Raw genomic sequence first — 21695 nt, forward strand, 5'->3', positions numbered from 1 at the left:
CGGAGAAAGGGGGAAACACAGAACCCCCAGGAATTTATCCTTACCTCCGTGCTGCATCATTTCAGTGATCCACCGAGAGTTTGCCAAGCCTCTGCCCACCACCAAGAGAGACATTGCAAACTCCCCTTGCAGAAGATCGGTTGTACACCAGTGTCTATTCTCTCCCTTGCATTTTCACTTCCCTTGGACTAATTCCTGGCCCCTGAGCTGCAATACCTGCAGGGCTACATACCGTTGCTGGAGAGGAGCGTGAAGTATGTGACAGAGAATGTCTAGTGTTTTCCATCCCCCCATGAATGAGATAGGCTCCCGAGCCGGAGAGGATCTGACTTCCCCCAATGTCCATGGTGATGCCCACCATGTTGTGAGAGGGAATGGCTGTAGGAGAGGAGGATGCCGCTGTAGTCACCTGAGCTCCACCTCCCTGCGGTTCGAAGTAGGATGCTGCGCTGCTGGGGGCGTAAATCTGAGCTTCCGTGTTGTAGGAGTAGGCAGCTCGTCTGTCAAAGGAACAATAGGGTCAGGAGGTGGAGAGCAGCTCCTCGATCTAATCTCATGGACAACAGCTTCTGGAATCAGAACACCTTTGGAAAAAGGATGGATTTGCTCCATTGAATTTGAAACCTGTGCTGGAGGAGTCAGTCCTGGCAATGGTGATCAATCCTCTGACTGCCCTGGAGCAAAGGCCCATGGCAACAGTGAGAGCAGAGCCCAGGAGTAACTGCAGCCATTGCAGGTAACCTCAGTGGGGAAGGCTGAGAGCATCCCCAAGGACAGTAGGAGGAAGAGGAAACCTTACAAACCCCCCTTCTTTCCATAGCAGTTCTGCTCTGGTTCCTAAAGCCACCCCATATCACCACACAATGGGCTGGGCAGAGGAAAATACCTGACACTTCAATGTGGCAGGATTCCCTGGAATTCTATGAGAACACCTCCTCCAAGGCCGGTGTCTGGCTGAAACTACCCCTATGCATGTAATATGGCACGAGAAACAACTGTCCCTCCTCTTCCTCCTTTTACCGTGCCAGCAGTGCCAGGGTGGAAAGAGCCTGAGAGGACCAAAGGGCTCAACCCAGCTGTGAGGGGAACAGGGCTCTGCCACTGCCAACAAGGGACTCTTACATGGTTCCATTGGCATAAACAACTTCTCCTCCTTCCACATACTGGACCTGGGATGGATATACATGCTGCACAGCTTGCACCTGAAACAAGCATCAGAAACTTGAGTTAGGGATTGCCTGGGAACAGCAGGAGAAATTGCGTATCACAGCCTTAAACAACTTTCAACCTTGAAACTTATCAACTTTACCTTGACATTTAGGTTTTCTTTTTAAAAGAGAAGGAAAACCAAACCAAACACACGCACACACAACCCCCCCCCCCTTAGGAATCCCAAAGGACGTATTTATTTTTAAAGGTCAAATTAAAATGAATAAATAAGTCCTTGCAGTGGAAACAATGGAGCAGGGTTTCCTCTGCACACAAGTCTCAGGGCTGGTTGTCCGCTGACTAATAAGGGTGAGAATCATGCTGCAGCCTTTCCTTCAGAGAAGAGGTTGCGGTGTCCATCTGGGAGGGACACAGTTGTCCTCAGTCACGTTGGGGTTTCCTTTGCTGAAACTGAGCAACCAAAGACTTGCTAGAGGCTAAAGTCAAGAGAGTCAGACTCACTGCCCACATGAAGCAGCATCACATGTGCCAGAGTTCAGATAAGTAAGAACGCCTGCATGGCTCTGTCACCTCATCTTGCTATGAAGCCACACGCAATCAGTGCATTTATTTGTGGCATTAAAAAAGAATCCCAAACACTCTGCCTCTAAAAAAGTCTTTACAGAGGAGGACTGCTTTTAAATGGCAATGAAAAGCATCCATCAAATCTTCAGATATATTGAAAACAACTGGGATGCTGAAGGTTCTTTCTAAACTTCAAGTATCTTGAGAGGTTCTTTTGCCATCAGTCTAAGAAAGGAAGAGAGATGGTGAAAGCTGCTCTCACAGTGATCTCCAGAGCTCTGTAATCAAGAGCATGGATTTTCCTAAGCAGCTATTTGGCAATGTTTAGATGTTGTGTGGGTGACGCAGGGGTGGGGTCTCACCCCAGAGGTATTATTACCTGTTGTGCAGCCTGCTGAACTCTGGGAACAGAGATTTGCTGCATCTGCGCTCCTTTGGGAGCAGAGCCCGTGGCTTGGACCAAAACTCTCTGAAAGAAGAAGATACAGCAACAGACACTTACTCCCAGTGTGTAACACAGGTGAGTTAGGTATTCCCTTTCAAACTCTGAAGGAAAGCTTGTCTCCTACTTCAGTAGCACTAGTCCCTCTTAGCACCCCTGTGGTTTCCATCCTTCCAATGCAATCTGCACCAGACACTCCCCGGAACCCCATACCCCAAACTTGGGAAAAGCTGGATCCACATTTTCTGACATGGATCATCGTGTCTCCACGTGAAGAAATAACAACAGCTCAACACGAGGTTCAGTCACAGGTAAACGAAGAACCACTCCTCACACATTCACATCCTCCTCCTATTGCAAAGTTTCTTCTCTTAGGGCTGCTATTCTAGTATACATCTAGTATATATCAACTGTATCTAGTTGGAACTGGATGACCTTAAGGTCCTTTCCAACCCTAACTATTCCATTCTATTCTATGATTCTATGATTCTATTCCAAACCACCCTCTGCCTCCTGCAACAAGAAATCCCATTCTCCAAGCACAGCCCTTCCAGTTTCCACCAGCACCAAAGCTCCCATGAAGCATTTCCATCTTCAGTGCCACCATGGGCACAAAGCTGCTTTGCCTTGCCTTGCGGTGGTCACTGTCCTCTACCTCTGCACTGTCATTTCCATCGGCCTCCTGCTCTTTGTGCTGGCATTCAGTCTGAGGTTGGACACACCCCCCCCAGAGTGCTCAGCACCTTGCAGATCCAACAAAACAAGCATGGGGATGTGAGGGATGGAAAGAAACGATTCAGTGAGGCCCAAAGCCATGTATCAGTATGGCCTTTTAAACCAGTGAGGACCTTCCCCAAGGAGACAGTCATCTTCTGTGGGCTGAGGCTTTAAAAATACCCAGCAGATTGGGCCAACAGAACAAAAAGCTGCCAGAGAATCCCACATGAAGCCTAGAAGAGACCTTGACCATTACTGGCTACCTTATACACATATACTTCTGATTTTCAGCCCTCCGGCTGGAATGATTCATCCCCAACCTGTAAGATGAGGCCGTCCTGTTCGTACAGCCTTTGCTCACACTGAAAAGTAGCCCAGCGATCAACAACACCAAAGGCTTCAGCCTCACACCAGTCACGCTGCCAGCAGTTCATCCCTAGTGTTTTCTTTGTCCTGCTGGTGAGAAGGGAAGGCTCTGGATGCTTCTCCTCTTCAGCAATCTTCCATGATCCTCTGGGTCTTCCTTAACCCATGGAGTTCCACTCCATACTCCGTGTCACGACGGCAGCACCGGCACAGGCTGGATGGGTAATTTCATGATCCAAAGGCAATGGGGTTTCTAAACTTCTTTAACAAGTTGTCACAGTCAAATTCACACCGATGACTGACGATCCCTAAAATACACTATTGCTCAGTGGTATCCACCTCATTCCAACAGGAACAAGAAACACTGCCCAGAGCAATCCAAGATGGGAAGTTGGAGAGGTGACAGCAAGCCGGGCAATGAGATGAATGTCCAGGTCTGCTGGGGAGATGCTCCTACTTCTAATTATTCCTTTTCATCAGCATCCAATGGCAGCTACTTCTGTTCACTTGGGAGCTGGGAAGGGTGTAGCTAAGTTACACCCCCCCGTCCTCTTATCCCTCCAGCTTCCTGCGACAAAAACTTCTTGTTATAGTTCCCCAAAAGGCACAAAAAGGAACCAGTTTTACTTAACCCTTCCCGTTTCCAGCGAGGCAGATTCATTCATCAGCTGAAGCTATCATTTCTCTCCCATCAGGAGACCTCCCAAGTGCATCATATTAATGTATCAGAATTATGGACACCTCCTCTCCACCTACCAAATGGAGAGACCAGCATCTGGCTTCTCCACTCCCTCCCTGCCTTCTCTCCCTCTCCTTCTCCACTTCCCTCGCCTCTTCTCTGTTGAGCTCAATACCTCATTTGCAGAGAGGCCTTTAAGGCCTGTTTCGTTTTCTCCTGCTTTTATTGACATACCAAATAACAACAGGATCTTACACTAAAGCAAACACCAGACTGCATGAAGTGGCTTCCGCGGGTAGCCAAGTTAAGATCTTGCACGTTTGTAGGGCTAACACAGCAAATCTCTGCGGCCTTTATCAAAGTCCAGCAACGGGTTCTCTCCACTACTTCAATTTGCTGATTAACAAACCCAAAATCCCAGACTGGCATCGCTGCTACAGGCATGGACACCTTCCACTAGACCAGGTTGCTCCAAGCCCCATCCAACTTGGCCTCTCCCCATATAAACCCCCTGGATTAAAACACATCTGCCAGCAGACCCAGTCTCTTCTGCATGGAAACCCTATTCCCTGCTGTGCATCCATTACCTGCTGAGATGACGGCACCAGCTGCACCACCGGAGCTTGGGCTGACGCCGAGGTGTGAAGTGCCACAGAAGCTGCTGAGTCTGATCCACTCTCTGAACTCTGCATGCTCACTGCTGGGGAGAGCAGAGGGGAGGTCAGGCAGGGAAAGCACAGCTACAGCCCAGGAACCCGCGGCCAAATGGCACAAAATCCCACTGGAAGATCCAAGGGAAGTGCAAGGAAGGAAGGTGCTACCTTCCTACACAGAGGCCTCTTTTTAGTCTTGGAGCTAATTTTAATAGAGGAGTATATTAAGAAAAAAGAAAGTTGCACAATTGTTCCACCGAAAGGAGAGGGAAGGAACAGAAAATGCATTTCTAAATATAACCAAAAAGTAGCGCTGGAAAATTAGTGTGTCACAGTGAGGACAGCTCCAGATCTGGAAGAGTAAAAGCACACTTCTAAAATCAGTTTTATTGCTTATCATCTTTAACTACTGCAAAGAAAAAACCCTGAATAAATAAGTGCCTGGAGCTTAGCTAATGCTCTCAGAAAAGTAGGGTGGTCAGTTTGGGTTATAATAACCAATAATCAGACGTGAAGAGCATCTTTTTAACACCCCCAAATCACTCCCACGAAGAAACACCTCCCCGCTCCCACCCATTGCCCCAGAACCCCACCAGCCTCACCCAGGTCCCCAGACACCGGCACCATCATCCTCCAGTCCTGCTCCCACGCTGCAACCCTATGGAGGTGATGCCCTCAGCATCTTCAAGTTACCCGGCTCCCCCCATCCCAGCCAGCGCTGCTCAGCCACCTTGGGAAGCATCCCAAGGGCCACATGGGAACGCCCTATGGATGGAGAGATGGCACAAGGGCAGGGCTCTTTATCCCTTGGGACTCCTCGCTCCCACATGGCACTGCCCTGGCTCCCTGTGTCCATCGCCACCCAAGGGACACCAAACCTGCTGCTTCCCAAGTGCAACCAGTGTCATATGGGGGGTTTTGATGTAATATGGAGGGGGGGACCTTTTATTTCTCAGTTTCTTGTGAAAGTTCCTGTTTAAAAAACTATTTTAGGAGCTTTCTTGATGCCACTTCAAAACCAAACCCTTCAGAAACATCCCGATTTGGAGCAGCATCATCTCTCCTCTCTCAGCCTCACTGCTGACCATAACAGAGCCTCCACATAACAGCAGGAAACCTTTTCCATTTTGTCTCCTTTCTGCACCCAATAGTTAAACTTCTTCCTCAACTTTGTGCATATGAAGAGGCAAAAGAGAAAATGAGAAATGGAGGGATGCTGGCCTATCATCTGATAGCTCTTTGTGGTAAAAGGCAATGCAATGGGCAGGTGAAGGGCTCTGGCTCACGGCTTTTGAGGGTTTTGCAAGTGGAAGACTCTAGCATGGAGAGGTTAGAGAAGAAAGGTGAATTGCCCAATATATTTCAATGATCTGTTTGAGAATGGTTCTGGTGGGGTCAGATCTTGGCATTTCAAGTCTACAGAAAGCTCTCTTTTCAAGTGTACTTCTAAGGCAAAAAGGATGCTCAGAAGAGATGCTGTCTCCAAATTACCGCCTATTCCTCCCTGCTGATGAATTTCATCTTCTGGTTTCCCTCGCTGACCCAAAGAGAGGCAGGGTGGAAGCTGAACTACCTGCTGCCAAACTAAATCACCAATGTACTGCTCAGTTTTGTTACAAAACACAGGCTCTGCTACCGATGACAACCAAGCCAGACACAGAGCCTGATGAAATCCGGTCCTTCCAGACAAGGCAGACAGACACAGAAGCACCGGGGCCACCAAGGCACATGTACAAGACTTCTTATGATTTTGTTGCTCAGTGCAACATCCTGCATAAAGAATAATTCATTTCCCGTTAAAGCCATCCTGTGCTTCCTGAGGACTGGAGAGACACACACTGCTAACGTTAATCCGCAGTGATGAAAAGCTGACAACAGAATTCCTATGCTCTGAGAAACCATTGCAAGGTGCTCCAGAGCTTTGCTGATGTCCTGGGAGCACAGCTTCGGAGTAAGCAGGCAAGAGAGCCAGTGATCCAGAGGATGGATAAAGCATCAGCTTTCCAGGAGAGGGAATGTGGCATCCGAAGTCTTGCTCTTCCCTCTTCTTGGGTGTTATGTGTGTAGTGTAAGGAACACCCTTGTAGCTCCTTTATGGACATCGGCAGCTGGAGCTCGGCCGTCTGCTTGTGCAGCTCTTTGGCAGTTCTGCCACATCCCTAAAGCAAATGCCCATGAAAGGCCTTGTTTCTCTGCTTCCATCTCATTTATCACCTCCCACAGGGAAGGAAGTTTTATGGTGTTTCTGATCATCCTTTCCTAACAGAGACGCAGATGAATCAGAGAAGATGCTGCGAGGGCTGGAGCAGCTCTGCTTTGGAGCTGGGCTGAGAGAGCTGAGCTGGTTCAGCCTGGAGAAGAGAAGGCGCCTGAAGGGGAGACCTGAGAGCAGCTCCAGTGCCTAAAGGGGCTCCAGGAAACCTGGAGAGGGGCCTGGGACAAGGGCCTGTAGGGACAGGCCAAGGGGAATGGCTTGAACCTGCCAGAGGGGAGACTGAGATGAGCTCTCAGGCAGAAGCTCTTCCCTGGGAGGGTGCTGAGGCGCTGGCCCAGGGTGCCCAGAGAAGCTGTGGCTGCCCCATCCCTGGCAGTGCTCAAGGCCAGGTTGGACACAGGGGCTTGGAGCAAGCTGCTCCAGTGGAAGGGGTCCCTGCCCGTGGCTGGGTGAGCTTTAAGGTCCCTTCCAACCCAAACCATTCCATGACTCCTTACTTGGCTCAAAAGCGAGCTCTCCTGTTTCCCAAAGATCTAAGATCTGCTGCCTTCCTCTTAGATCTGGTCTATGAGAGAGAGGTTCATCCCAGCCGTGCTTGCTTCCTCTGCTGCCTGGGGAAGGATGCTGTAGCTCTCTCACAGCAGGAGTGACCAACAGAAGCTATTAGAAGGTGTCTCGTGGTGTTTGGCAGCGGGTGAAAGCCCGGCAGCTTGGCAGCCCCTGCACTGGGGAGCTGGCACAAACTGAGAAGCTTATTAGCAGTCAACAGAGCTGCTGGTGGGTCACAGAGAGGATCAGCATCCCCATCCAGGGCTCCTTGCTGGGCTAAGAAGAGCAAAGAGACAAGTCAGTTGTTATGCCAGGGAAAAGAGCAGATGGGACCTGACCATGCATCAGGAATGAAACTGCTGTGAAAAGCATCTTGCTCAAGACATCAGCGATTCAGGTAGAGACAAGTCTAAAACTCTGGTTGCTCAGTGGGGCTGGTGATGTCAGGAGCAGCATCAGGACTGCGGAAGGCACTGCAGAAATCTGGATTCCACGTTGCATCATCGCTGACTGAATCAGGCAGATAACAAAGCTCCTGTTTACTCACAGCCATCTCGGTATCCAAGCAAACAGGAAAGAAAAGACAGAAAACAACTAAGAATTTCTGGGTGCTATTTCTGGTTCTGCCACCAATTTGCTCCCTGACCTTGGACAGATGCTTCCCCTTCCCCAGGCTTCAAGTTTCCCACTCCTAAAAAAGCCACAAGACTCCCGCAGGTAAGGGATTTGTTAAGCACTGGCCTCAAAGTCTGAATGCATTTGAGAAAGACAAGTAGCACTATCACTAGCCTTGAGGGCTGATAAAAACTCCACTTCTCACCTTTCCATTCGTAAGCCACATTGCCTTCATGTAAATGGCCTTGCCTTTGTTAATCTCTCCTGCTTAAACCAGCTGCCAAACGCTGGGAAAGCAGAGATAAGAGGAGCAAAACATTTTCCATGCTTAAATTTGCAGCCAGAATGGGGAGGGAAAGAGGGGACAGGAGGAGAACATCCCACAGCTTCCAAGTGCCGAGAAGGGAAAGCAGCAGCATCCTCTGCACCGGTTCCCAAGGTCCCCAAAAGAGCGTAGGAAAGAAAGGAGCTGGAAGGGTGCTGGGGCTGTGCTGCCAGGAGATGAGGAACTGCAAGTGCTTTTCCAAACAATGGTTTCATATAAACTATGAGCTCCTGAGCACTCAAACAAAACCATTTCAGAGCTAAATACCAACACCCCAAGCATCCAGTACCTGCTGCTGAGCGGAGCCAGAGCAGGAGCCTGCCCCAGGGAGGTATTTGGGCTGCTTTCCTTTGGTGCTCTGGTCCTTGCTCCGTGGGACATGTAAGGACCAGCAGCATCCCAGGCAGCCCTGAGCCTTCAAATAAAAGAGGGTTTAAGTCTTTGACTTCCTCAGGCCCAGGGCTGCTTCTGTTGGAACTGCAGCCCAGCTCCTCGGTGGTTTCATACTGGAAGATGCCACCAATTGAAGTGAATATAATCCTTCCCTGCCTCACTTTTCTATTTGAGGAGCAGCCTTACAGAAAGCAGGGGTGGGACTGGCACAGTCTTGGCTCTCATGGGGTATTTAGGTCTCGTATTTATGTATCTTTCTTTTCTGAAGGCAGAAATGTAAAATGCATGAGCTAGCCTACACCAGCATCCAGACAGATCATACATCCATCCTAGTGCTGCTTTCAAAGCCCCAGCACTGTTACTGTTCCAGTGAATCACTTGCTTAGTTGAAGACAAATATTTGAAGACAAGTATCATAAAGCATCGCATTTAATTTGCTTTTCAAAGCTTCCTTGCTCATCCTTGTCCAAAGCCCCTCTCCATGTTTCTTGTAGCTCCTTTAGGCCTACATGACCTCAGGCTGCTCTGAGGTCTTCCTGGAGCCTTCTCTTCAGATACTGGAAGGCTGCTACGCAATACTGGAACATAAGTGAGGGAAAGGAAAATATCTTTGATGAGTTTCTTGCTCTTTTTAAGAACTATCAATTATTCTATTATATTCTTTTTCTATAAAAAGGTGGGGAAAGTGTCTTTTTCCAGGTGAACTTGCTCTAATTACACGTGCTTTTTATTTCTGATGGTTTTGTTCAAACAGGAAGCACATGCCACATGCATTAGCTCTCCTGCTAAAAGGAGGTACCCTGAACTTTCAGTCATCGCCCGCACACGTTGTTAGCTGCATCCCATAGAACGAATCCAAGATAAATCTGTCACGGGGACAGACAGAAGCTTCATTCCATGCAGACACAGAACTAAAAAGGGTGGATGCAGCAGGACTGCAGGAAACCTCAAGAGCTGGATGTTATTGCTAATGGCAGTTTAGAGGAAGCTTTACCCTGAGTCAATGCAGGAGGTAACCTTTGGGCATCTTTAATGTTAGCAGGAGCTAACGCCATGGAGGAGACCCAGCGCCAGGAGCTCAGCTGCGCACAGTTGGGGCTCCATGGATTCTTCCTGTCAAACGGCTCTTGGGCTGAGCAGGGGGTGAAATCACCAGGGAATCACATAGGGTCCCATTTCCACCTGCAAGTTCAGGATACAGCCATCCCCTTATAGAAACCGCCTGATACCTGGTATTATACTGCAAATACTGGGGATTTTGTAGTTTCATTTCAACGCCCCTAATGGTTACTTCTCATCCCGAACACTGTTGGGATCACAACCCAAACCCAGGGGTTTGCTTGCTTTCTTTTTGCTTGGTTTTGTGTGGTTTTTGCATACTTCAAAAGCAGGGGGTTTTACATTTTAAAAGGGTTCTTTGGTTTCTGGCACTTTTATTCAGGTTTAGTTGGCCTGGAGCTTGCATAAATAGGAAAACCAGAACAGGAATAAGGGAATTCAGAAGGAATAAAAACACTATTTGAGCATCACGCTCTTCTATGGGCCCTAAAAGAGGAATGAGGGGTTTGATATTGCATAGATTCAGTCCTGAGAATCCTCAGTGCTCTCAAAAGTGACTGAAAATAAGAAAAGGAATGCCGGGAATAGCAGATTTTTACCTTCTTTTCCAGCAGATGCACACTATCCATCAGTTTATCCAGCACCTTCTATGCCCCATTTCTTTAACTAAAGAAAAACTTCACTATTTTCCAGTTCACTCAACATTTTTGGCTTAATCTCTATTTAGGAATTTGCCCTGAAAAGGCATCGGCTGTGTTTTAACCGGGGCATAGAAAGGAAAAGGAAATGCAACCTGGTCTAGTGGAAGGTGTCCCTGCCTACGACAAGGGGCTGGAACTGGATGAGCTTTAAGGCCTCTTCAACCCAAACCATTCCATGATTCTATCACATCTATTGGATGTGAATGAAAATGAGACCAAGTGAATCCCACCACCTCAGAGCAGAACTGAGGCAAACACTTGCATCTGCCCCAGCTTGCCTCTGTGTCCACAGGCATCCTTTATCCTCACTGCATGTGTCTCCAAAGCCTGACATCTAGAAGAAATACCAGGCGTTCCTCTGAAATTCCAATCAGGAAAAGAGTGATAATGTTTCTTTCCATTGCCCCAAGCCCTCAGAAGCAGGGGGAGCACATAAGCAGGCACTTGCAGCTTGGCAGCTCATGGAAAACCACGATCCCAGCCCACCCATCCATGAAACTCTTCACTTTTGGGTGGCTGAACCGAAGAGAACCTGCTCTACCAGCACTCATGTTTAGGAGATCTCTCTTCCTTCAGATCGTAGAGGGGATGCCCTGTTAGCGATGGGTGCATCTGGAAGTCTGGTTGTTTAGCACCTGAACTTAATCCTTGTCCAGAATGTTCTACAATTGGCACAGCCACAATCCCAGCTGGACTTCAGAGAGCTGCAGTATTTCCTGGGTTTAAAGTAGCTCACAAAGCCTTGGAAGAAGAACCTGCTGTTCTGGCTTCCCGAGGGAGCCAGGAAATGCTGGAGCAGGTTAAGACAGGACAAATCTCAGCTCACCAAAACCTTGACCTCCATCCAAACCCCTCATTGCACACCAAGGACAACCCAGAATGCCTGCAGGGACACCGAGGATGGTGCTGGGCATCCCCAGCAGCAGACACAAGCACTCGTGTACCATCTGCATCCCAAGGGCTACAGCAGCTTTCACCTTTCACAACCAGCCCCTCCTAAGCCAGCACCCCCTTCCTGCAGAGGACAGGGAAGAGGTTAGGGCCAGCTCTGGGTTCTGGGCAGGGTGAAGGTGCCCTTACGGCCACTGCAGCTGAAAGCAAGCTCTGTCAGATGAGCAGGGGCTGGCACTTGAGCCGCCTCATCTGAAGGGCATCCTGAACCTCATGTCACAACCTTTAACCTTTTAGTAAGTGGCAGGAAATGAAGGGGATATGAAAGGGGGAAACAAACATGACAAGGAACCTGATAAGAAGCTGATTTTGGAGAGGCTGCTTGTTATATTGCTGTGAAATTGTTATAAACAGAGAAGGCACCAGACCCTTCCACTGATGAGGTTAAATGAATTTAAACCAGAAGCAAAGGCTGCTTGTCCAAGAGCTCCAGTTCCCTGGAAACACAGATAAACCCAAAGCACACATCTCAAGGGCAGCGGGCAGTGTAGAGCTGCTTAGGGGTTCTGTTGGTTGGTTTTCTGTTTTCAGCAACCTGGTCCTCATGGAAAAATACAAGTTTGGAAACAGCTTTTCTGAGCGAGTTAATAATACGCCAAAATACAAATATACACTCGGTCTTTAATTAGATTTCATGGACTCAAGTCAAGGAATATAGATACACACACAGAGAACTGTTGTGTAACAGCAGCTCACTAATCTTCGCTGTGTCTTTAAAAGTAACTTTCAGAGAGGCAGAAGAGAGGGAGGAATGTGTCCGTGCTGGCTGTGTAACGTGGAGTTTCCTTAAGAGCCAGCAGAGACTGAAGAGCAGAAGCTGCGATGGGTTAATGTTTTGGGCACAAATCCCACGTGCATGGATCTCAGACCTGCACACGGGCAATGTAATGCTGTGAACCTCCCCCCCCCCCCAATACCCTGTCCTGTTTGCTTTCTGGGTTAATAAGAGGAATACTGTCCAAGTGTCAAAGCCAGGACTGGATTCCTTCTCATCTGAACGCATCCCTTCTGGTGCTCAGAAACATAGGGGCCAGCCTGCAGCCTATTCACTGCCTCTGCCTTCCACCCTCAGGCTCCCAACAGAACTACCCAGGAGTCCCTGTTTGTTCTCAAAGTCCAACGAGTGCTTGAAACTCAGAATCCCAGCCTGGTTTGGGTTGGAAGGGACCTTAAAGCTCATCCAGCTCCAACCCCTGCATTGGCAGGGATACCTTCCATTAGAGCAGCTTGCTCCAAGCCCCATCCAATCTGACCTTGAACACTGCCAGGGATGGAAGAGTTGTTTCCTTCCTCTTCACTAGCTCAGTTTTGACTTCAGGAAAGGTTTGCTACAATGATGGCAAATAATGGTACCCAAGAAACACCACCTTGGTATCTGGTGAGCAGTAAGGAAGCTTCCAGAAGAAGGAATCACAAGTCACACACCACACTGTACTCTACAGCAAGGCCCTTCAGATACCAGCTCCAACATAAGCCTTGGTGCTACCTGGCAAAACCAAGCCCAACTTCTGGGCTCAAATGAATCATTTTCTCACATGTTTAATAGGTGCACTGCCGCGGTTTCCCAGGTTGTGATTCACCAGGGGAAATACAGCACACCAAGTGAAAATCTGGCACAAAAGCATTCCAGAGGTTCCTGTCTAAGCCAAACCTTGGTCACCCAGAGCAGAACATCTGGTTATTTGAGCCCTGTGGTCTGTAGTTGTGCTTCTGTGTGCTCTCAGGATGATCCCAGGTACCCGGGTACAGCTAATTCCCACCCCACACACACAGTGAACGGGGCTCATTTTGGGACAAGGAACCGCAAACCTTGGTACTCGACTGTGTTTTTGCAATATCAGCTTTTCTAGCTTGTCCTGTGGCAGAAAACTATGGAATATGGCACTGTAAGTGTGAAGTAGGAGATCTGCTGCAGGATTTCAGTTAGATGTGGCTGTTTCCATCATGCCTCTCCAGTGACCAACAAATACAGAAGCAACTGCTGCCACCACAGCCCTGTATGTTGTTATTGATTTATACAGCACCATTCACAAGCACTGTGGGGCTTAACAAAGTTAAGCAGAACAAGCCACAAACATCAACTGTGGCCATGCAGAGGAGAGACAACTTCGTCTCGGATTTTACAGCCTGAGCGTGAGGGTTCTGGAGACTGCTCATGGACTGAACCATGGCTCAAGGGGATGAGCAAGTGGTCACGAGCATTGGTGATGCTGTGGGTTTGTATTTGGGAGTTTAAGAAGCCTGGAAGGAGCAAGGAGAGAAACAAGAAGTGGTCACTGTTCCCGTCTGAGAGGCAGGCAGTGCTTGGGCAGGAACGAGGAGGAGGAGGAGGAGGAGGAGGAAGAAGATGGTTTCTTTCTCCTGACACTAAGGGCAAGTTTCTTTGTCTCTCTCTAACATCTGCATGAGCAATGGGACAGGAGCAATTGCTTTCCAGTGCACTGGTAAGAGCGCACAGAGAAGAGGGGCAAGGTGCTGGGTATTTCCCTGTAGAAACTGAGGGCTCATATTGCTCTTGGTGATGGGTACTGCAGACTCCAGCATTAACACCACCCCAGACAGAAGACACAATCTATTTAGAGACACACGCTTCTTCCTGGAAAGGCAAAGAAATGAGAAAGCTGCTTCAGATGCCCTAGAAACACAGTTTGGGAATAGGTATTTGAATATTTTGCTCTTGGAGAAAAGCCCTGCTGTATTTTAGGTGAGGACAGCAATAGGACAGACCGTATTCTAGATGAATGGGAGAAGAGCTTGCAATAACTGCTCTGATAGCTCCCACTCTCCCAAAGAAAGAGAACTGACTGTTACTGAACTAGAATTAAGTGAATTATGCCTTTTATCCAGGCAATAAATTCCTGTGGGCAGTGGGTTTGGCCTGGAGACGTAAGGAGGGGGGGTGGCTTCGTCTGACTGGCGTCTCATGCCACTGCCCCTTCTGTCCTCAGCCTGGCTAGGGAGGGGTTCAGATGACACCCACAAACTGCTTGATCTTCTCCGTCCGCTGAGCGGGCAAGGCAAAGCTGCAGCTTAACATCCTCCAGTGCTGTGCTCATTGTGCTCGGAGCCTGTGACACCGAGAGGGAAGATTTAAGCCCTTTTGAATCCTAAACTCACGGAGGGGGAAGCTGACTTGAATCCTGATCCTGGCACTACCTTGAGGGGTTCCAGGGACCCTTCCCAGCCCCTCGGAAGCGCGGCGCGGGCGGAGGAAGCCGCCGATACAGGGGGAGGATGCGCAGGCAGCGCTGTTTGGGGAGCAACAGCGGTTGCCAGGGGCGACGCGGTCCCCTCCCGTGTCCAGGGCGCGTTGCTCGGCAACGCGGGGAGCGCTTCCCAAACCAAACATCCCCATCCCCATCCCCGCCCGCCCTCCCCGCCGCGAGCGCTCACTAAATATGTCAGCGGGTATTTCCAGCAGCCCGGGAGGACTGACAAATAATTTCTTTGCTATAGTAACTGCGCAGGGCGGGGGGGGGGGGACGGGACCGAGGGCTCCGGGGCTTTGTTTGGGCTTTATTTAATTGTTATTTCAGAATAAACGGATTACCAGGCTGGGCAGTTCGATCTGCTCCAAAGCAGATGCCCAGGAAAGGAACCGTCTTCGGTTGGTTTGGTTTTACAAACATTATTAAGGAGTTAACCTCTTTTGGTTGTAACTGGTCATTAGGCAAACACGCACACACGCTACCCCCATGCTGTGTCTGCAGTTTGCTGCCCAGGGAAGGCACCAGCAGCAGCTCCCTGCAAACACGAGTCCCTGAGCAAGTCCTCTTGCAACTTTATTTCCCCCCACCACCACCTCTGTGTAGATTCCTAGAGGTTGCCCAGCAGATGGAGGTGAGCTCTTAAGCAGAAGCTCTTCCCTGTGAGGGTGCCCAGAGAAGCTGTGGCTGCCCCATCCCTGGCAGTGTTCAAGGCCAGGTTGGACACAGGGGCTTGGAGCAAGCTGCTCCAGTGGAAGGGGTCCCTGCCCGTGGCAGGGGTTGGAACTGGATGAGCTTTAAGGTCCCTTCCAACCCAAACCATTCTGTGAGTCGATTTAGATCCCTTTAAAGTAGGATTTGGCTTACATAAAACAGGTTTGCTTTCCTCAGTGGTATGTGTGAGCCTGAGGAAGGTAGGCTGGAAAGGAGCTGTTGGAAGAGGGCGTGTGTGGTTTGTGAGTGTCTTCTGATTTGATAAAGAGGAGAAACTCACCAAAAAGATGTTTTCTTCTGATTCCAGGAACGTAGGAAACTCATTTAAATTCTCTACTTTGCATTTTGTACATTAAAATTTGAGGCAATTAATCATAAGCAAAAACTTACAAACACTTAGAGCATGTTAAGGTGGAAATCAAGCCTAGAGACAGGCTTTAGCTGGGCTGGTGGAAACACATCCTTGTCCTGGGTTCAGTGGTATGATCTGAAACAGAAGTTCTGCTGCATTTGCTGATCACCATTGAGGCCACAGGCTGCTGTCACAGGTTCCCCAATTCAATAGGAGCCGAATTTGGGCAGAATTTATCCCTCCAACTTTTAAATCCAAGCTTAGGAATTGACATCCCATCAGTTCACCCACACAGTGATTGCTGACAGAGGTTGCTGGTTTCCAGATGTGGATGTGCTTTTAGCACTGCCTCTGCCATGGTTTTGGGTGTTTCTCTACCAATGGCACAGATCCCCAGGGCACAGCACAACCTGCAGCAAGGTATTTGCTTCTCTGAGGCACACGTCATGGGAAGCAGACATCACTCACCCACTGGATGAGAAATAAGAACTAGATGATCTTAAGGTCCTTTCCACCCCTACCTGTTCTATCATTCTATGATTCTATAGCACTGGGCACATTCACCAGAGAGCTGATACTCGTGCAAGACAGGCAAGAGCGGGGCACAGCTTGGCAATGTAAAAGTGACAACTGAATTAAGAAATGGCATAACTCGAAGAATCTCCCCTGCAAAGGGATAAACCCCCCACCATGAGCATCTGGGGGAGGGGATCCAGCAGCATTTGCATTCACTGCAGAGAAAATTAAGCTCAAAACAAGCTCCTTTGATTAATGATACCTTCTCCCACCCTGCCTATTGCCTTATGGCAAACTCCAGCCCTGAAGTCTTGATGCTGTGTGAAATACGGTTGCCCAGAGAAGCTGTGGCTGCCCCATCCCTGGCAGTGTTCAAGGCCAGGTTGGACACAGGGGCTTAGAGCAAGCTGCTCCAGTGGAAGGGGTCCCTGCCTGTGACAGGGGTTGGAGCTGGGGGAGCTTTAAGGTCCCTTCCAACCCAAACCAGGCTGGGGTTCTGTGAGCAGCCACAACTCGACCTTGTTCCTTCCACCAAAATTACTAAAGTGATCTCTTTGCTGGCATTGACCCAAGTCCAATCAACTCATTTCAAGGTGTAAAGGAGTTTGGCTGCCCTAATACTTACACCTTATTAAGATGGGCACATTAAGAGTCTTCTCATTCCATTTCTTTGTGCTAAGTGCCATCATTCCTGCTTTAATATGCTAAAAAGTTACCGCTGAGATAAGGCAAACACATGGAAATTGAGAGCTGACACCTCTCCTCTGGAGTGTGGATGCTGGTGGGGGTTTAGGGTTTCAGCTGCTGGAGTCCTGTTGCTCCCACTGAGCTATGCCTGACAAGAGAAAGGGTTTCCAGCTTTCCAACCTTTAGTGAGGAAGTAAAAGAAGAACCCAGTTTCAAAAAGTCACTATTTAAACAGCCTTCCTTCGTTTTATCTCCTAATGGGGTTTAATCCAACCTTATCCTTTTGGGATTTTCTGGTCCCGTGAGGGGGAGCATTTATTCACCATCATACAGCAACTCCCTCCTCCCCTTTTCTTTTTTATCCCTTTCAGCTTTTGCTTTGTAGAAAATTAAATGTACATCTACTCCTTGCAAGCGTGAGAGCAATGGCAGAAGCGTCAAGTGTGACTGAAGGAGCTATTTCCAGGCTACACAGCATCTACTGCATGTGCTGAGTGGCACATGGAAGAGGCCATGAAATGCTAATGCTCTCCAGACTGTGAGATGCAGTCCTAAAGAGAAGGAAAAAGTCTCTCTGAAAGAGGTTTTTTGCCCATTCCAGCTCCAGAAATCATACAAAACTTTTAACACCTCCCTTTGGCTCAAGCTTTCCAAGTTACACTTGAAAAAGGGAAAAGGAAAACCAGATGGGGGTGAGGGAGCGGATGGAGATGATCCGGCAGAGCTAAAATATCCATTAGTTGTAAATTCCACCATCTCCTCCCCCTCCCAAAACCAACCCAACCCGAACTGCATGGGTCAGATTCCACCCACAAACCCAGAAAGCAGCTCCAGCCACATTCAGACAGCCCTTTTTATTTCCTTGCTTGTCTAAGTGGCTGCTAGGCAACCCCAGCAGCATTGCTGCTCATATGCATTAAGTATGAACTATTATTTCATTCCTTCCCCCCTTCTCCACAAAAAGGCAGCAAACCTCAATTCACAGCACACAGCTCTCTTCCCAAAAGCAAATGCTGGTTAAACTAAGCTGGAAAACAGAGTTAAAACCGGGTAAGGGTTGAACAGACCCTCTTTAGTTAGAGGATGCTCTTGATGCAGGCGCTATGAGATGTAGAGGATTTCCAGCACCCAGCATTAGCCACCTACCCCCAAATGCTCTTGTTAGAGGCTGAAAAGCTCGGGTTTGGTGTACCAGGAGATGCAGCTACCCTGAAGCAAATTCTGGAGGTAATTGCCTCTGTGCTGTCTATGCAGGGAGCCTGAGATCCTGCTTCAAGTTTGGAGCCCAGAGGGAAACAATGCAAACATCCCCACTGCTCCTGCTGCATCCAGCCCCTGAACAGTGAGAGCCATCCCACAGGAGGTGGTGACTCCGGTGGCGATAACCCCTGCTTTTGCTGTAAAGCAGGGCAGATGAGCAGCAGAAAGGATGCTGAGGCCATTGCCCTGCCCCAGGACAAGCGCTAAGGTAGACTACACAGTGTGTGAGGTTTCCTACTGCCCTCCCTCAGGCGAGCCAGGTCTCTAAGCAGCATCCCCATCATTGCCAAAGGCAACTCTTGCAGCAGTTACAGCAGATATTTTGCCTGAAGGAACAAAAATCAGATGTGGGACAAGCGAGAAGAAAGCAGCAGCTGCCAGTGTGTAGAAATGGCCGGGATACTTGAGCCCAGCAAAGAAATTCAGTTGTGGGTTAACCAAGACACACATTCAGGTCCCCTTAAGAGCCTGGTCTCACCGAACTCTGGTGACACTTCTGTACCCAAAGTAATTACCAGAACAACAGAGGAGGAAGGTGCTGCTAAGGACAATAAGGCCTCAGGACAAGGAATTCTTCACCTATAGGACGACTCCAGAAGCAGGAGAAGAAGGTGGCTGCACAGCCCTGCCCTGGGAGGAGAGGCTGGTGAGAGGCAGAGCCCAGGCTCCTCCAGCCCAGTGACATTTGTGAGTAATTACAAACCTTGACATCCATTCTAATGTTAATTTGCTGGCTAGCTGTTGTGGAGCAGTGTAATTAGATGTTGTGTAGCTAAGATGCAGACTGGAAGGAATGCTAAGAATCCTTCCACTTGCAAACTGAGCAACAGTGGGAAGAGCAGGAGCCGGAGCACAGAAGAGCATCCACACACCTCTGGAGCCTGGAAAATGGAGCAGGTCCTGGTGTCAGATCCCCCTCTTCAGATGCCCCATTGCATCCCAAACATGAGCTGCCAAACAATGGCAGCTCAGCCCAGATGCCACTAGGAAGCAGTGAGAAGGCTGGGCTTCACACATTCCTCCTTTATGCATGCATCAGGTCAGGGACGAGAAGGGTACCCCCCAGTATCACATCTCACTGCCGTGTTCCAGCAAACAAATCAGTGTTTGCCTCAAGTGAGAGCATCCTCTGGACTTCTGCCCAGAGAAGCTGTGGCTGCCCCATCCCTGGCAGTGTTCAAGGCCAGGTTGGACACAGGGGCTTGGAGCAAGCTGCTCCAGTGGAAGGGGTCCCTGCCCGTGGCAGGGGTTGGAGCTGGATGAGCTTTAAGGTCCTTCCAACCTGAACCATTCCAGGGTGCTATAATTTATGTCACCATCTTAATTCAAGTTTTCAGGCTAAATGTTGTCTCTAATAGAGGCCAGCCAGAAAATGTTTGTTTTTCAAGTTATGGGATGTTTCCTAGGTTAGGGCTGCGCTGGCGAGCAACAAGAGCGGGCTAGAGCTGAGGATGACAAACGTTTTCAACTGGAAACAAATCTCTTTACACACAATGACTCTGCCCATTTCACAAGTAAGAGAAGCAATAATTGTGGGCTTTGGTTTGGGTTTTTTCTTAACACTAATGTCCCAGCACATGTGGAAGCAGAATCCGGCATCATTTCATTTCTGAAACATAACTGCTAAAATCACTGCCAGATTTGATATCAATTTTCCTCCACAAAACAAATTGATTAAATGCAAACTAAATTGGATTCCCTAAAGCTCTGTAATGGCAAACTTCATGTAGCAGCTTTGTAATTTGCAGGTGGAAATCCAGAAGAGCATTCATTTGCAGCCTAACTCAAGTACCCGGTTACTCTGAAAAATAGCATTTTAAGCTATCGACAGCAGCTAAATTATTCAAGGATGGAAAAAACAAATGCATCTCCTCTAGAAAGGAAACCATCAGTGCTACGAACAACGCATCTATTCTCCTAAGGCCAAACAATCAGCAAAGCAAATATTAGTAGGAAGATGCAGCACCATTAGCAGAAAGAAAAGTTTGCTAGGAATACTCCAGTCAAAAAGTGTGTTGTAATGAAGCTCACTTTAAATGATACAGCATTTAAACAGGCAGAGTGAGAAGCAATACCCTGAGCATCACCACGTTCTCACGGGTGAAGGCAGGACAGGGGGAATGGCTTTAACCTGCCAGAGGGGAGACTGAGATGAGCTCTGAGGCAGAAGCTCTTCCCTGTGAGGGTGCTGAGGCGCTGGCACAGGGTGCCCAGAGAAGCTGTGGCTGCCCCATCCCTGGCAGTGTTCAAGGCCAGGTTGGACACAGGGGCTTGGAGCAAGCTGCTCCAGTGGAAGGGGTCCCTGCCCGTGGCAGGGGCTGGAACTGGATGAGCTTTAAGGTCCCTTCAACATAAACCATTCCATGATTCTATGAGAATGGATCAACCTGACAAAGCCAGACACCACAGGGATCAGTGGTTGGGACATCTGCTTTTTCCCATGGATATTTCATATGGCACCAGCCTGTCAGGCCTATTTGGTCAGGCTGAGTTTAAATGGTGAGAGCGCCCTGGACAGGGTGGAGGGTGTCTCCTGTGCCACTCCATCACCAAACTGGCCCCCGCTGTGCCCCTGTGTTCATCTCCGCATGGTCCAGCTCCTCCTCACCAAGAGGTGCACATTGTAATTCTTAAAGCATATGAATGCAATGGTGGTGATGAGGGAGAAATCAGGGCTCTTCTGCCAGGCTCCAGGAGGGAGGTGGAACTCTCTGGGCCACCCAGATGTTTGTAAATGCACACAGAGAGGCTAAACAGAGCAAAGATTAGCTGCTACTGTTCTAAGCACTCAAGTTATCGTCCTAAGCAAGGTCAGCCTCCCTCACAGGGACACCACAGCTGCCTTAAAGGACTCCTGTAGCAAAGCTGCAAACCCCAGGAGCAGGTATTTGCTCTCTGGATCAGCTATGGAGATGTGAGGATGCTGTTGGAGCTGTAGCTCCATGACTGCCTCCAGGAGCACCACTGAACACCGCGGCCTTAAACATCCCCCAGAGCCACCTGAAGCATCGACCCGATCCGGTCCTTGCAAAAAGCGCAGCGCTGGAAACACTGAATTGCTCTGAGCCATCAGCAGCAACTTTTCCTCCTTGTTCTGCTGCAAACAGCAATGAAGATTTGTCATTACGTGAAGCAGAGATCAGGGTGAGACATTTAAGAGCCAAGACCCTGCTCCTCTGTGTGAGCTGTGAAGCTTTCAATGGATTGTTCCCATGACAGAGACTGCACCTCAGCCTGCTTCCCCTGAGCTGTGCAGCTTCAAAAGCAGCAGAGGAACCTGTCAGCATGCCCATCTTCCACTGCTGCTGGCGATTCACTTCATTGCTGTTCTTTTTAAATGAGGAGCTCTTCGGCTCTCGACCCACGACTGCTCTCTCCTCATTTTCCTTTCATTGACGGAATTGCATAAACCTGTCTTTAAAAAGCAAGCCAGAAGATGCAAGCTGCTGCTAAACTCGACATTCCACAGGGTCATCCCCCTGTTTGCAGCATCTTTCCCCACATAGACAGAGAAGGAAAATAAAGAGACTTTTATGAAGAGGAAAAGACAGGTCAAGGAGC

The 21695-nt window shown here is 48.9% G+C and overlaps 1 protein-coding gene across 2 annotated transcripts in view; it reads right to left on the minus strand.

Moving 5' to 3' along the window:
- The window catches only part of RFX2 (regulatory factor X2), a gene marked incomplete at its 5' end in the record, with an annotated part of 52097 nt that overhangs the window by 21351 nt on the left and 9051 nt on the right, over positions 1-21695 (minus strand). Inside the window, 4 exons of one of the 2 annotated variants that reach the window (XM_080633974.1) lie at positions 233-500; positions 1123-1202; positions 2114-2203; positions 4526-4635. In XM_080633974.1, coding sequence (XP_080490100.1) covers positions 233-500; positions 1123-1202; positions 2114-2203; positions 4526-4630 — 543 coding nt within the window. Of the gene's footprint in view, positions 1-232; positions 501-1122; positions 1203-2113; positions 2204-3213; positions 3328-4525; positions 4636-21695 lie in introns of those variants that run through there. The other variant, XM_080633975.1, reaches the window with a different exon arrangement.

Source organism: Psittacula echo (genome assembly GCF_963264785.1).
Source record: "Psittacula echo genome assembly, chromosome: 24".
In the NCBI taxonomy this organism is placed as follows: domain Eukaryota; kingdom Metazoa; phylum Chordata; class Aves; order Psittaciformes; family Psittacidae; genus Psittacula; species Psittacula echo.